Source organism: Oenanthe melanoleuca, chromosome 2 (genome assembly GCF_029582105.1).
Source record: "Oenanthe melanoleuca isolate GR-GAL-2019-014 chromosome 2, OMel1.0, whole genome shotgun sequence".
NCBI classification, from domain to species: Eukaryota; Metazoa; Chordata; class Aves; order Passeriformes; family Muscicapidae; genus Oenanthe; species Oenanthe melanoleuca.
This window is the reverse complement of record NC_079335.1, coordinates 134,508,362-134,523,483: the sequence shown is the minus strand read 5'-3', so window position 1 is coordinate 134,523,483 and position 15,122 is coordinate 134,508,362. Positions and strand designations below refer to the sequence as shown.

Sequence of the window (15,122 nt, the reverse complement as noted above, 5' to 3'; positions counted from 1 at the left end):
GAACACAAAAACTTCAATGCACTTAAATAATACTTGCATTGCTATAGCTTGTCTGAAATTTATAATCAGCTATTAACAGGCTTATAATATTTACTCTCATATTTTGTTTAATATGTTCCTTAGAGTGTGAATTATCCAGCCTATGTTGGAGAAGGTTAGAGTGTAAAAAATTGATTCAGTTCCTGTTTAAATTTGGTTTGTTAAATTAGCTTTCTCTGTTCACCTCTGAGTGACTCACTGAAAAATCTGTGGGTTTTTGGGTATAAATTGTAAATACACCTGTATCTGTTAGAAAGAAAACAGAGTGCAGCACATGTTAGTAAAAATATAAACTCAAAGCAGAAAGAGGAAAGAAAAGACGAGCTAATTATTCCAGTTGAAGTTGTCACTTTATGAAAATGAATCTGTAGAGTTTTTGAGATTTCTTTTGTATCATTCCTGTTGAATAAAGCTGGTATTGAAGTCCCAGGCCTTCCTAAAAGGACAGTGGGAATTCCTTGGCAAGAAGCTCAGTTGTTGAGGGAACTGGGATGCTTACTTCCCAGTCTCAGGATGCTGTGGGATTTTCCTGTTCTCCTTTCTTCAGCTTGCTGCTGCAGAGACAATATTCCCTTGCTTTCCTTCAATATAATGCTCCTCTTTTGCATGAGTATGGACAATCTGTTGTTTGTAACTTCATAAGGAATATTGAGATTTGCCTTTTTTTTTTTTTTTTTTTTTTTAAGGCTCTTCATTTTTAGCAGCTATTTACAGCAATCTGAATGCTGCTGGTGAATTGAAAGCTTTTGCATTCGGGTTCATAACATTGAGAGAAGCTGCAACAGGCACCACAGTGAAAGCAATTTGATGTGTGGTAGGTCATGTTTTGCAGGCTGGCATTGCAGTCATTCTTTAAGCAATTGTTATGTTCTAGAGGTTTTTGTCTTGAATTTAAGTTCTATAAAGGAAAAAGGTAATTACCAGTTACAAGCAAACTTTACTTTTTGTTGCTGGTATACTATGCTACTTCACAAGGTACTTTTCATTACTGGAATGTGTACTTTTGCTTTCCCTTGCACTGAGTTCAGGTTTCCAGAGGCCTGATAGCATATCTGTGGCCTTTGTTAAAAATGTTGACTGTTCATTCATGAATGATTAACAGGTTGTTTTTTTTTTTTAAAGGCCCATATCTGCTTCCTACTGTGCCAGTATAGAAACTGTGTTCTGAAAATGCTGTGTGTGCAGTCTCTGTTTGAAGAGTGCGTGTTGATCCTGGAAACTTGGTCCTGGCTGCATGAAACTCTTTTCCATATCAATTAGCAAGGGTCTAGTGCGAGCAGACTTTTCTGAGAGGTTAAATGTGGCAGATTTCTACAGTATTTTACAGGGCATTGCTGAGCTCTGGGAGAGGCTCTTACGTTCTTGAAGTTGCCAGAGTGCTTAATGGGCTGTACAATTTTCATTCATGTTGTAGTGTCATAAAAGTATTTCTGCTTTTTTAATTTTCCTACATCACTTTTCAGCAGGAGTCCTTCATTGTTCTTACCACAAGAAAGCTACGTAAAAAAAGTCTGAAATGCATATCAAATAGCAAATGAATGTTGAAATGTTTGGAGTAGAAGGCATTTAATGTGTGCATGCATGGGCGTGTTGAAGGACGTGTTCTTGCAATTCTGATAGTGAGAAGACAAGGAGTCTCTTTGGGAAGATTTGATTCCATGTTTATGAGCATTCACAGTTTGATAGTGCAAAAAAAAAAAAAAAGCCCTCAGGGAGGGAAGTTCTCACTGGAAGTCCTGTTTAGTGTTTAACATATATTTAAATCCCTTAACTATGTATGTCTGGTTTTGGAAGTGATCAGGAACTGTTTTGGTTCAGGTAATGCTCTGTCTATTTGTATTAATATATTGTCAGTGAGTAATGATTTTGATAAATGAAAGTTAAATTAATTTGCTATTTGGCTTTTTGCAGAACTCAGTTGTGAACTCACAAAATGGTCATCTGAAAGGAAAGGGGAGATGGTGCAGTGCCTGGGAGCTCTGCAGGGACATCCACTGTGACCTCCTTTGTGGGACTCCCCAGCCAGGGGTGGGGGCGAGGAACAGACACTAATTAGTGTTAATTAGTTAATTTAAGGAAACTTTGAACTTCCTAAAAACTGTTTTTTTCTTATCAATAAATAAGATTTTGACAAAATTAGCCTTGGTAAGGTTGAGTGCTGTTGAGCTGAGCAAAATCCTAGACACAACAACCTACCTCATCAAGCAGCTTGGGGTATGAGGAAGTTTCCTTGTGTGCTACAAGGTTATTAAAAATAGTTCCTGATAACAAAGTCATGTCCCTCAAAGACGTGCTTATGAGCTAAGCTGTGTGTTATAGTCAGACTGGTGGCTTTGCATTTTCTTAATGCGTCACTGAGAGCAGTAATTTCCAGACATCTTTCAAAATATTGCAGTTCTCCTTGAAAAATCTGTCAGAAGAGAAAACAACAGGTAGTGAAAGTAGCTGGAGGGCTGGCTTGACTGGAGAGCTAGTTGTCTTGTTTGTTGTTGCTCAGGAGAAAAGTTCTGTCTTCTCCTAGAAAACCAGAAATTGGTATATTGAGTTTGGAAGCACTGAGCATTCTGTAGAAAATGCCTCATTTACACTTTGATATCATGTTATTGTTCCAAACATAACTTGTGTACTGCCTGGGTTAGGTGGCAGGACTTTGGCTGTGAGCTCCCAGTATTGGCTGAGCACATCCCTGTCCTGCAGCTTCATCTGGAGCTGTGCTAGTTGTAATGCTGAAATGTTTGGAAACCTCAGTGTGAAGCCTCTGAGCCATATTTGTGTGTGCTGCTTGAGAAAATATTCCAAAGCAAAAATATACAAAGCATTCTGTGTTGCAGGCTTTCTATTTGGAAAACACTTTTATTAATATACAGAACTGTTCTTTTAATGATGGCTCTTAATTAAGTAGCTGTTAAATGTGGACCAGACAGAGAAGCTGCCTTACTGCTTTGTGTAGAGGAGGAATCTCGGGAGAGGTGAGGGTTGTGCAAGCCACCAGCCCCTCGTGGCAGCAGCCAGGGTGCTTGGTGGTGCCACTTTTGCCACTTCCTTAAAAGAGAGGAAGGAGCTGGAGGTTTGTGCTTTCTGTGGTGTCATTTCAATGACAAACCCTGTGGTTTAATGGCAGGATGGTTTGTGTGGGAGATGCAGCTCTGCAGGCTCTTAGGACACCGAGGCAAAAATGGTGCTCTTGAATGAGGAGGCATCAAGATTCCTGCCCCAACATCCCAGGGAACTGGTTCATCCCTGTAGACAGAAGGGTGTTCTTCATTCACAGTGGTGTTGTTTATGCTCTCAGGGCTCTCAAGATCAACTCTACAACTCTACCAAAGGCAGCAGTTCTACCCTCTTCACAAAAAAAAAAAAAAAAAGGCAGCATGTGTGACTTAGTAGAAAAATATCCTTTTACTATTCATCAATATTTAAACAGATTTTTCCTTCATTCAGTATAGGAGGATACTGATGGATTTTGGCTTTCACATTTTGCCAGTGCTGCATTTTGGTTTTTTTTTTTTTTTTTTTTTTTTTTTGTTTTTTGGTTTGGTTTGGTTTTGTTTTTTTTTTTGTTTTTTTTGTTTTCAGCACTTGTGGTTTGCCTTAGATGTACTGTACTTGCTATATCTGGTAAGCTGTGTTGTCTCTTCTAAAGGCATGCAGAACAAGTCCATGCCCGTTATAATCTTTTTAAGTTCCTCTTGAGCTGTTTCCCCCTTTGGTTGTGGATATTGCCCATATTTGGTTCTACCTATGGTGCAATCAGTTTATATAAGATTGTGTGGTATGATATGCTGTCTTGCCTGAGCAAACCCTGATAATTTATGATTAGATGTGGCCTAGATTAGCATCTTATGATTTTATGTTTCAAAGTACATTATAAAAGGTCTTTTATGCCATGCAGTAGCAACAGGAGGCACAAGGACTTGCCTACAGCAAAGCTGCTCAATTAAAACCAAGGGGATGGTATAAATTGTATGGTTTTTCCTTTAGAGTACCTAAATATTGTGCCTTAAAATACAGAAATAGCAGTGCATTACCAGAAAACTCTTTAATTTGGTTTAATAACTAGCTGCTTTCACAGTGTCATAATCACAGCTCTTGTGAAAACACATGCTCTAGCACTCTGCATGGTGTGTTTGTATTAGACTTTAAAAATTGAACATCTGAAGCTTTATTTCTCTCCTAAACACTGTAGGGGCTCATTTGGAGTTACTTGTGGTTTCAGTAAGTTCTGTGGTCCTCTAACCATAATTTCTGCTGTCACTTGAGCAAACTATTTATTAATAAGCAATTTATTAATAAGCAATTAGTGTTTTGTTTTCTTGTAGGTATTTGTTGTTCTATTTCTGTGAATGTATGTGAGCAAAATCAGGTGGATAAGAATATCCACCTAATTTCTACAATAAGAGAGGGGTAATTGGAGCACTTGGTGATGTTGCCTAAAATATTTTCAAATAAGCATGTTTGAAAAGGCATACAGGTGATTAGTTGCCACATTGTGCTCATCCTTCTGACTGAGCTGCCTCTTTAGACCTTGCTGAGAATACAGAAATGCTGCTTTACATTCACCATCACTGCATCAACAGTGAGCTGGAAAGGTTGGGGAACAATCTTTGCCTAACAAGTGGCATCTCAGAAATGCTGTGTATTGAACAAGATCACATTACTTACAGTTTCTGAGCAATACTTGAATTGTAAAGCTGAAGTTTTTCAGCAAGGCATGGCAACCATATAATTTTTTGATGATGATTCCAGTGTATTTCAAATCAGCTGTAAGACATAATTATCAGCTGTCATCTGGAGAAATGCTGAAAAATTGGTTCAGTATTAAATAAATATAGCTTGTGATATCTACCTTAGAATTAAGAATCTAATGTTCTTACACCTCAGCATTTTATGGCTGTCCTTTGTGCTTTTGTACTTGACAACAAAAAAAGGAGTTTGTTGGTTTGTTTTACTGCTGTATTCTGATTTGTAGGGGAGCATTCAAAAATTCATTTGCTCGTTAACAGTGCATTTCTTCTCTCAATAGCCAACTACTCCACCAAGCCAAGGGAGGCCTGATTCACCAGTTTATGCTAATTTACAAGAACTGAAAATATCTCAGTCTGCACTTCCTCCACTACCTACAAGTGCTCCAGTCCAAATAAATGGGGAATGGGAAACCCATAAAGATACGACAGGACGCTGTTATTACTACAACAGAGGATCGCAGGAGCGCACCTGGAAACCTCCGCGGTGGGCCCGGGACGCGAGCATTAATAAAGGGGATTCCCAGAGCCATGCAGACCACGAGGTAGTTCCTTCTGAGATCAAAAGCAATGAGATTGTAATGCCTGTGAATGGTATTTTGCTGTGGAATTTGGTATCTCTTAGTTTCAAGGAGTGTCCTCCCTTGTCTTTTTGGTTATGGGTCTTGGTATGAAGTAGTCAACAGTTCGACTCTTGAGTTGCTTTTGTGTACAGGAATGCATGCATGAACTGTATGGAAGAGTAGCAACTTGTAAAAATGCCTGTACAAGCAGCCCCATAGCAGATATTGCCACTTTTGACTAGATTACATTCAGGCCATAAACATATTCTTTAGGATATCAATGGATTTTTTTCATTATGTAAAAGTTTTGCTTTTGCAAAGCCTTTTGGTAAAGCTTTGCTGCTGACCTTGCTTGAGACATTTGAGGCTTACCATGAAGTTATTTATGATAAAAGATGATTTGGACTAATATTTGAGGTGCAAATTTATTCTGTGCAGCCTGTTGCTAGGGAAAGTCTGATCATGGGGTATGTTTATCTGAACAGTAGTTCTGATAAAGCAAAGGAATTGGGAGATGGATATTACAATTAGATATGCTTAAAATACTGTTCTTGTGTCCAAACAGAACTGAGGTTAACCAGTTTCCTGATGGAAAGAAAAAGCAAATATTTTTCAAATCTTCCGCATAATTCACTTCTATATACCCTTTTCAAATATATATATATATATACATATATTTGGTGGATTTTCTCCTTTGCCAACTCTATATAGTGTCCCTACATATCCTATATATATATAAGCAGAGTTTAATTTTAAAATTGAATTATGGACTGCTCCAAAATTTTTGATTGCTGGAAGCCTGTCACAGAAGTCTGCCTCTGGAAAGGTAGTAATAGGAACAGGAGAGAAAGGGAAATGGAGACCTTTCATTTCCTTTGGTACTGCCCTTCACAGGAACTGTGACATCCACAAGCATTTAAATAGCCAAATTCTCCTGCCTCAGGCAAATGGCAGCAGCAGGCAAACAGATGGAATGTTTATGCCTGTCCCTTTGGTATCTCTGGTGATAGTCTCTTAATTTATCACTGACTGTCCTTTTGCTGGATAAGACTGGTTTTAGTCTGGATAAGCCGATTGCTTTTTTGAGCAGTGCTTCTCCTTGTCGTAGTAATGGTTTTCTCATTGTTGCAGTTCTTCCTTCTTTCATGGAAGGACTTGCAAGAATTCTTTCTCCCTCCCCATCTGCAAGCAATCCCTCTGACTCATATGTCTGCACCATCGCTTCACCACATGCTTGCATCTTCAGAATGCTTGATTTTTAATTTTTTTTTAATTGCCCATATCTTCTTTCATCTCAGTAGTTCTGTTTATTTGTGATGCTTCAGGTATCACAAGTTGGCTATCAGACATTTATGTCGATCAGGTTTTCAGTCTTGGTGAGACCAGTGGATGATACATATTTTGATTTTTAACTAGACACTAAGTCTGTATTTCCAGCAGCATAAGCTCCTTAAGTAATTTGTGTCTTGACTGGCTTATCAAAATGTGAGTCCAGGGAGAGATACACATTGCATGGTCATGTCAATCCACTTACCAGCAGTCATGTGTTGATTTTGAAGCTCCTTTTCCCCCACCTCTCTTTCATTTCTTTCCTTTTCTGTTCTGCATTTGGGAACATGCTTCAAACTCCACTGTTTGTGCTCCTTTTTGAAGCTTCTGGGTACTTAATCCAATATAAAGTAAAGACTGAGATCCAAGATTAAGCTACAGTAAAATGTAGGGCATCTCAAATTTTGTCTGATTCGGAAAAGTTAGAGCTAACATATCTTAATAATTTTAAGTTGGCTTTTATGCTAGTCTGAGTTATGCTCTTTCAATAATAAAACAGAACATGCAGAAGGATTAAATGCTAGTTTCTAGTGATTTGTCCTCAGAGGAGCTTGTGTTGTATGAGGTAGCAAAATGGAAGGTGATGTAAAAATGAGAACTGAGAGATCACATATTCTAATATATGAGTAATGTATTAAACATGACATAGTTTATAGTTGGTCTTTGAACTTTGTGATTAGAAAATCAAATTTTATGGGATAATTAAAAAGGGGCAGAATTGTACCTTATTTGCCAAAGTACCTGGTCACAGACATTGAAAGAAAGCAGTTGTAGGTCATGACAGTTAAATGGATGTTATATGTTACATGGATGGGATGTGGGGAGGCAGTGAAGTCCTATGGACAGGGCTACAAGAAACTGTGTAAGATTTTGGAATTACAGATAAAATGTATTAGAGGAGTGACTTGTTAATGTATCTGAGGAAGGAATGCTTAACAGTAACTAGGAGAAATTTGTCAAGTGATTTAAGTTGAGCTGTTAAGAGGAATGAGATGTCACAATAATAGAGAAGACAAACCCTTAATGCCTAGATAGAAGGTGAAACAGACATCCACAAATTACCCAACAGCTGTAGAAAAGCAATGGATTTTAATTGAATTTCAAGACTAGATTTAAATAATGTCCAGAAAGCGATTTCATTCCATGTTTTTTGTTTCAATGTAAACAAACAGTAATAAAGGGATGGTAGCTTCCTTAATTAGTATTCTTCCTGATTATTTTTACTTTCACAAGTAGTAGTAATGTTTAAAGCTAGAAGGATTAAATGATAGAAGGGAGACAGATAGCTGTTTCTGTTAAATGCGTGGTGCTGAACTGGTCTCTGCCCCCAGGAATTTTCTATGTAAATAGAAAAAAGAATGACAATAGAAGCAATGATGTGGGGGACCTTTTCTGTAATTCTCTTTAATGTCACAGCTAAGTTCTTATAAGGTGTAAGGTTGGGCAGCTGTCTACTTAAGATGGCTTTATTTAAGTGTGGGATAGTTTAACTGGGGATGAGACTTGAAATAAAACATGGACAATATGAAAAAAAACATAGAGGCAGTTAATGCTGAAAAAGTGTTGAAAGTGAAATTGAAAGCTGTGGAATGTGGTTTAGCCACGTTAGTGTTCTCTAAACCCTGTTGATGCAGCTTAGCAGCTGTTCCTGACAGCTGAGAAAAAGGAGTGCCTTGGCTTGGTAAAATTTGTAACAACTCAGGAATTTTGTTGAAGTTTAGGCCTGCAAATGTACAGGATGTGAGTTAAGCCTTGCAGCATTTAAATTGTTATTATATGGATGCCATGCAGATAGACACACTAACAGTCATTCCTGCTATACAAGAGTGGTTTTTACTTGGGGAATTTTCATTTTCAGCCATCTGTTTAGTTTTACCTGTGTAGGGTGTTTCTTCAGTATCAGAAGCTGCTTGGAGAATATATTATTAAGTCATAATCTCTATAGATAGTAATAATAAAAATGTCCAAAGTCTTCTACATTGATTTGCCTTATGTCAGTCAGTGCAATTAATATTTAACTGTTAAAGCCATGTAAACTTATGTATGTGTATACAGTGTAGTTATCCTATGAAAGTGTAGTTCAAATGTGGCCACTAGCACCCATGGCAGCTCTTCAGTCTTAATTCTGCAAGTGTAAAAATGAGATTGAAGACCTCCCCCCCACCCTGCTTCCTCTGCTCTCCTCCTCTCCACAGTGGTTATGAATAGGCACATGAGAATTTCAAGTTGCCCCATGTGCAAGAGGGGCAGCATTGGTTAATCCATAGTTTTCATGCTTGCATTCTGTAAGCTGTAAGGACATTTGTGTTTTTTCATGTTCCTTAATTAATGGCCTAAAAATTTCCTGTGGGTTTTCCTGTGCTTGCTAAACTGGGTCATGTCAGTTGAGGGAGTTTGTGTCACACAAGTGCTAAGGTACTCAGAGAAATAACACCAAAAACCTACATAGAAGTCATTTGGGTGTGTCACTAAACATATAGTCTTTAAACCCACTGATTTTTAAAAGCTGGGGACTTTCTGGTAATTAAATATTTTTTGTAAGACTTAATTTTTTGGGAGAGGTTTTTTCCTATTTAAAATTGAAATTGTTTCTCTCTCCTTGCCTTACAGTCAAAACCCTTATGCCAGTGTTATTGAGCCATAGTATTTGACTCTGAGTAGCAGGGTGTCTCTAAATGTTATGCCTCCTGCTAGCTGAGGATCCAAGTCACTGTAAAGGAAATCTGCATAGAATTCCTCAGGAGACCACAGCATAGAGATGTTGTAGGAGATGAAAGAAGGGAGATTTTTTTTTGATGCATGGAGTGGATGATTAGACTAAGACTACAGCGTGTTAGCAAGGGGGTGAACAAAGTTTATGGGGGAACAGAAATTTTTTGGTGTGTGTGTAAATCTTTTCTCTGTGTTACACATCAAACTTGTCCCTAGCATAATAATTTACTTCTACCTTCAGGAAACAATTTTTCACCTCAGCTAGTTTTGCCTGGTGGAGAGCCTTGCTTTTGCAATGCTCTTTGTCATGTGCTTCAGAGTTGAAAGGAAGGGAGTGGAAATTAGTAATATTTTGAGATGCATTGGACAAATACTGTAAAGTGCTGGCATCTGAGAAGGTGGAACTGGAGTTTCAAGTTGTCCTTAATCACTCCTGTGTTTCCAAATGTATTTGAGAAAAGGAGAAGGATTTAGGTATGAAATTTGGGATGGTGGTAGAAAACTGAGGTAGCAAGGCTCCCAGGTTTCTTTAAAGCAATGCAGATTAGTAAAGCTAACTCTCTTCATCAGTAATGTAAATTTGTAGGAATAAAATTTGAATAAGCAGAACCCCTGGAGTTTAAATTTGAGTAGTGAAATCTGGTATAGTGGAAATAAAAAAAAATGTATCAGTAAAAGCTAGTTGTTCTGGAAATGCTTTGAATTGTCTGCACTGTAAAAATGCATCTCATTCTCTCATATAACTTGTGAAAATGTGAACTCCCTGATTTCATTACTATTCTCTTTCTAGTCAAATAATCTTTGATCTTTCAGATTTTAAAGCGCTTTCATTCTCAAAACTGCCTTATATGTTTCTGACTACTTGTAGCATCTTTCATCAGAAGAAAACGACCACAGTTCTTGTTACAGCCAGTCAGATAGTCAGTATGGTTCTCCTCCAAAGGGTTGGTCAGAAGAGTTGGATGAACATGGTCAAACCTTATATACCAATGACTATACTAATGAAAAGGTACTTTTTCCTTCTTCTCATCATGTGTTCTAAATCTTTTCCACTAATTCACTTCTAGAAATGAAACCTGCATTTCCAAAAGTGAAGAGCATACTTCAGCAGTGTCTCATTTTGTTTTTTTAAATATGCATGAAGCTTTAGCAAGTGAACTTTTTTTCTTATGTATGTTTTTGTTTCTTAGAAGAAATTTTATTTCCAGTTGTGTATCAGATTATATTCAATGAACATAACATGAATATTTTTTTTAGTTCCTGCCTTCCCCCTTGCTCTTGGTTATACTTCAGGAATGAGCTTCATACCAATAAGTTTTTCTTACTGTCTTTTGAGAGCTGCTTTTGTCTGCATAGACCTTCTAGTTAAAATGTTTTTAAACTGAATGTAATGCTGCTTTATCACTTTCATAATTTCCATTATTAGAGATTTTCATTGCTACTTTCAAATAAACTTCTTAATTAAATTACAGCCATTTCAGCAGATTTATGCCCTATTCTTGTTATCTAATTGCTACTGACTACTTACTGTGATTCTGGGTATGCCATAAAACTTCTCCCAGTTAAAATAATTACAGTATTTGTTTATATTTATAAAGCAGTCCATTTTTATAATTGTTCACTGAAATTGCATTTTGAGATTTTTTTAACTTCTACAGTGTTCACTGAAACTGTACTTTGTCATATAGCATCACCTGTTCTTGAGTTGAATTAAGCAAGTTTTATTTGCAAGAATTTTCTAATAGTTGGATTTTTTTGTCAGTTTTAGAATTTTATCCTCTTTAATCTGTTTCTTACAAACATCTGTAAAGCACATTCCTATGTTTTAGCAAATATGCAGCCTTCTTTTTTAATTGCACTGGGATTAATAAAAACCAGCCTTTCCTACCACAAACAGTTATAGAAAGGCAATCTTGTGAAACCTGCTTGAGCCAAGAGCCTTGCTGTGAGTGTTTTTGTATTTTTCTGCGATCATCTTGTTGATTTTTGCTCATTACAATTATTTTCTTTCTGCATGACCAGTCCCAGTTGTCATGGGTTTGCTTCTTTGACTGTGGGAGGTGCTTATAGAGGTTACAGAAATTATATTGTCTCCTTCATGATTTCTCTAGGGACTGCATCTCATTTTCCATTGATGTTTTAAAAAAGTTGTTCAGCAAGTGCATGTATTTCTCAAATTATCAGCAGTTGCTGCTTTTTTGTAATTTTATGTATAAGATCCTGATGCAGATCTGATGGAAAAATTGTGCATCCTTAAACTGACAATATAATGTTGATAAGAATGAGATATGCCATCTTAAAAAAAAATCTATTCATCACAATCTCTTGCAGGATATTGCAGAACTTTTTTTTCTGAGGAGTTTCAGAAGAAAAAAATCAGGGTGCTGAAAACTGTTGCTCTCATTGCAATCTAACTTTGGTTAGTTAATGGAGGTTGTGCATTAGACTCAGCTGAAGTGGATGGCACTTAATTTTTAATTAACTTTAAATCTCAAGTCTCAGAGATTTACTGTTGTGACTGTCACTCTGATTATGTTTTCTATCATCACATTTCTCTCTGCAGTGGATAAAACATGCAGATGAACAAGGTAGACCATACTACTACAGTGCTGATGGTTCCAGGTCAGAGTGGGAGTTACCTAAGGTGAGTGACCTAAAAAAGAAACTTCAGCAACTTGGGGCTTTCCCCTCTTCCTGTATATATGTTCTATCAGGCTTTAATGTGAGGTATTAACCACCAGATAACTCAGTACTCTTTGTTATTTATTGCAGTTTTGTGGAATTTCTGATTATGAAGAAAAAAAATATACTCAAGAACATGAAAAATGGATGTAGGTAGCTGTTCAGATGTCAGAGGAGATCTGGTGTCTTTGCTGAACTGAGCAAAGGTTTTAGGCAGGGCTGCAGAATAGGATCTGTGATTTTGCTGTGATAAAGAAAACCTGTATAGGAAAAAGAGAAATCTTCACTGAGAAACTGTAGTCTATTTTTAGTACTCTCCAAAGTGCTTATACAAACAAGTGCTGTAAAAAACCACGTTTCAACAGAGTTGTGGTATCTTTGAGGATGACACAGTTTCACCAGAAGTATGTTCTGGTATATATTAATTATGTAGTGAAAATAGAATTTTATAGGGAAGTGTCAGATCTATGGACACTTGGTAGTCTGAGAATATACCTAATACTATTTAATTCTCATACTCACTACAAAAAACTAGGACATTTGTCATATGGATGTTGTTATGCATGTCTTCCTGCTATTTGTTCAATACTACTTAATAAAGTGTGACCATTAGAAAAATTGTTTCACACAGAAGTGTGTGCATAAATATATGAAAAAATATGTTTTTCCATTATTGTTTTGTCAGTACAAAAATCAGTGTCTCAAGGCACTTCCACTTAGAAAGGAGCAACCTTAATAGGTACTGCTTTCATAATACTGGTGAGAAAATACTGACATTGAAAATTATGAATGAAGTTATATATTAAACTGTTTTATGTCAGTAGAAAAATGTGCATTTGAATCACTGAAGAGCTGAGTTGGCTTTGAAAATTCTCCTGTGTTAGTCTGATGTGTTAGATAAATTTTGTACCATGCCTCAAGGTAACAATATAATCTGTACCTATTGGTTTTAAAAGCTGTATAGTTTTTGATTAGTTATTGGATTTATTAGAAGTCTGAAAATATGATAGACCAGATTTTACCAGAAGCAATTATTATTTTAATATGTATAATTGAAATAATTTTGGGGAATAATGTCGTGAGTATTTCATTCTATGACTTCTGCTGTGCAGGAAGTTTTGACTTGGAAGAGACTGTGTTTCACAAAAATAGATTGAGTTTGGATTTGAATTAAATAGCAAATTGCCTTTAATCCAATTAGAGTAAATCACAAAGGTAATCCAGAACCTTTACCTGAGGTACATTAAGAGGCATAAAGGAGTGGGTTCTAGAATTTGTTTAATAATTCATGTTATTCTAGTGATTCTAAACAAAGTCTGAGTTCTGTTGTATTAGTAGCCACTTCCAAAATGAAACATAGCCTTTGGTTTGTAATTTGTGATCTGAAAGTGAAAGTGTTAGAAATTTTCCTTGAAAATTATTTCTCATGATCCATTTGGGTGGAATGTAATTTTTAATTTCTTCTTGAAACTAGTAAAACCTGGCTGGTAGCAAATATGAGGTTAACAGAAGAAAATGAGCAGTTGACTCTTAGATTCATGATCCAAGAGTCTCTGTATTTTCAGAAATCCTTGGATTTTAACTTGAAATTCTGTGGAATAGATTAAATATTTCAACAAAAGGTTTAGCTTTGTTTTATCTAACTATATATTTGAAGATGTTATGCTTGTGAGTAATTAAAGATGGTTGAAGATTATTCTCTCAAAGATCTTGCTGAAGCTGGTTCTAAAGTACTTAAAACAAATGAATTAGACCACTCAGACCACAAAACTGCTTTGAAGATAATTAATCTATGTTGAAAATTCTGTTCAATAGTGAGAGAAAACCATAGAAACCATCTCAGCATTGTAACACTTTCTTAAATGAAAAGTAAGTTACTAGGAAAAATCTTACTCTTGCACAGTTTTGTTTTCTTTTTCCCCCCCCCAGTGTATTTAGCACAAATATTGCCTTCCAAATCTTGTGAAATAAAGTGATGTAATAGCACGGTCATGTAATGCTATTAAACCAGAAAAAGAATAGAATCTTTTTGTTAGATGGTTTTTAATAATCTGAATTTCTTTAGGACTAAGAATATTTCAGAGATTTCTGGAAATAGCACACTAGCTGAGCTAATACTGTGACATTAAAAATCTTCAGAGTAATAGAATTAACTGTAAATGTGCACGTGCTTTGGAATAACACACTGTTCTGGTACATGTGTTAAAATTGTGAGGGTATATGTTGGGAGGGGAGGACAGTTACAAAACAAATTACTTTAGACAGTCTCACAGAAAGCCCTCTAGTCATGTGAATTTAAATAACATCTAGGAATAGCTGGATGCCTCTGGCTAAAAATGATGTTTCAGATGGAGTAGCTTTGACAACTGGTGAAAAGTCTATTAAGGCTCATGATGAGTGTGACCCAGCTTTCTGCAGTGGAAGAGAAGAACATACTGAATTAATCTTTAAAATGGATAATAATATTTTAATCATAGTTTCTACTAGAACATGCAAAAGACTGAGATTTCTGATCTGCAGCATTCTGCTGTATTCAGTTTTTGGTTCTTGCCAATTATTATAAAAAAACCCGAAACCAACCAAAACAACCAAGCAACAAAAATCCCCAACAAACAAGCAATTAGAAGTTAGATCACTGTAATGAAAGAATACTGTCTAAATTCAGGTTAAGAAGGGCTACAACCCTATTCTAGAAACCTAGTTTTCTAATAGGAGTTTTATGACTTTAGCAAATAAGAAATCTCTAGTAAGGGTAAGGGGAATTAAACTCATCTCAGGAACTCTCTAATTTCTGAAGTTTTAAAAAAAGTAAACCTATCAAAATGAAAAAAAAAAGGTGTGAAATCTATCTAATAAATAGCTCAAATGAAAGTTAGAGAGAGCAACCTAATAAAAAGTAGAGATTAAAAATCTCTCAGGTTTTCAAAATACATTCCTGGGCCAATGCCTGGCATACGAATATGATGCTTGCCTTCCTCTGAGCATGCTTGCTGATCCAAGAGTAGCCTTTGGAAGAAAAATGTGTGTACTGTAGGCCTCTGGAGTGAAGTCAGTT

General features: G+C 36.3%; 1 protein-coding gene across 4 annotated transcripts in view; it reads left to right on the top strand.

Annotated features, from left to right (window-relative positions):
• The window catches only part of ARHGAP12 (Rho GTPase activating protein 12), a 74,478-nt gene that overhangs the window by 27,501 nt on the left and 31,855 nt on the right, over positions 1 to 15,122 (top strand). For 3 of the 4 annotated variants that reach the window (XM_056485211.1, XM_056485210.1, XM_056485209.1), the window contains exons 3-5: positions 5,063 to 5,326; positions 10,254 to 10,394; positions 11,949 to 12,029. In XM_056485211.1, coding sequence (XP_056341186.1) covers positions 5,063 to 5,326; positions 10,254 to 10,394; positions 11,949 to 12,029 — 486 coding nt within the window. The remainder of the gene's footprint in view (positions 1 to 5,062; positions 5,327 to 10,253; positions 10,395 to 11,948; positions 12,030 to 15,122) is intronic. The other variant, XM_056485212.1, reaches the window with a different exon arrangement.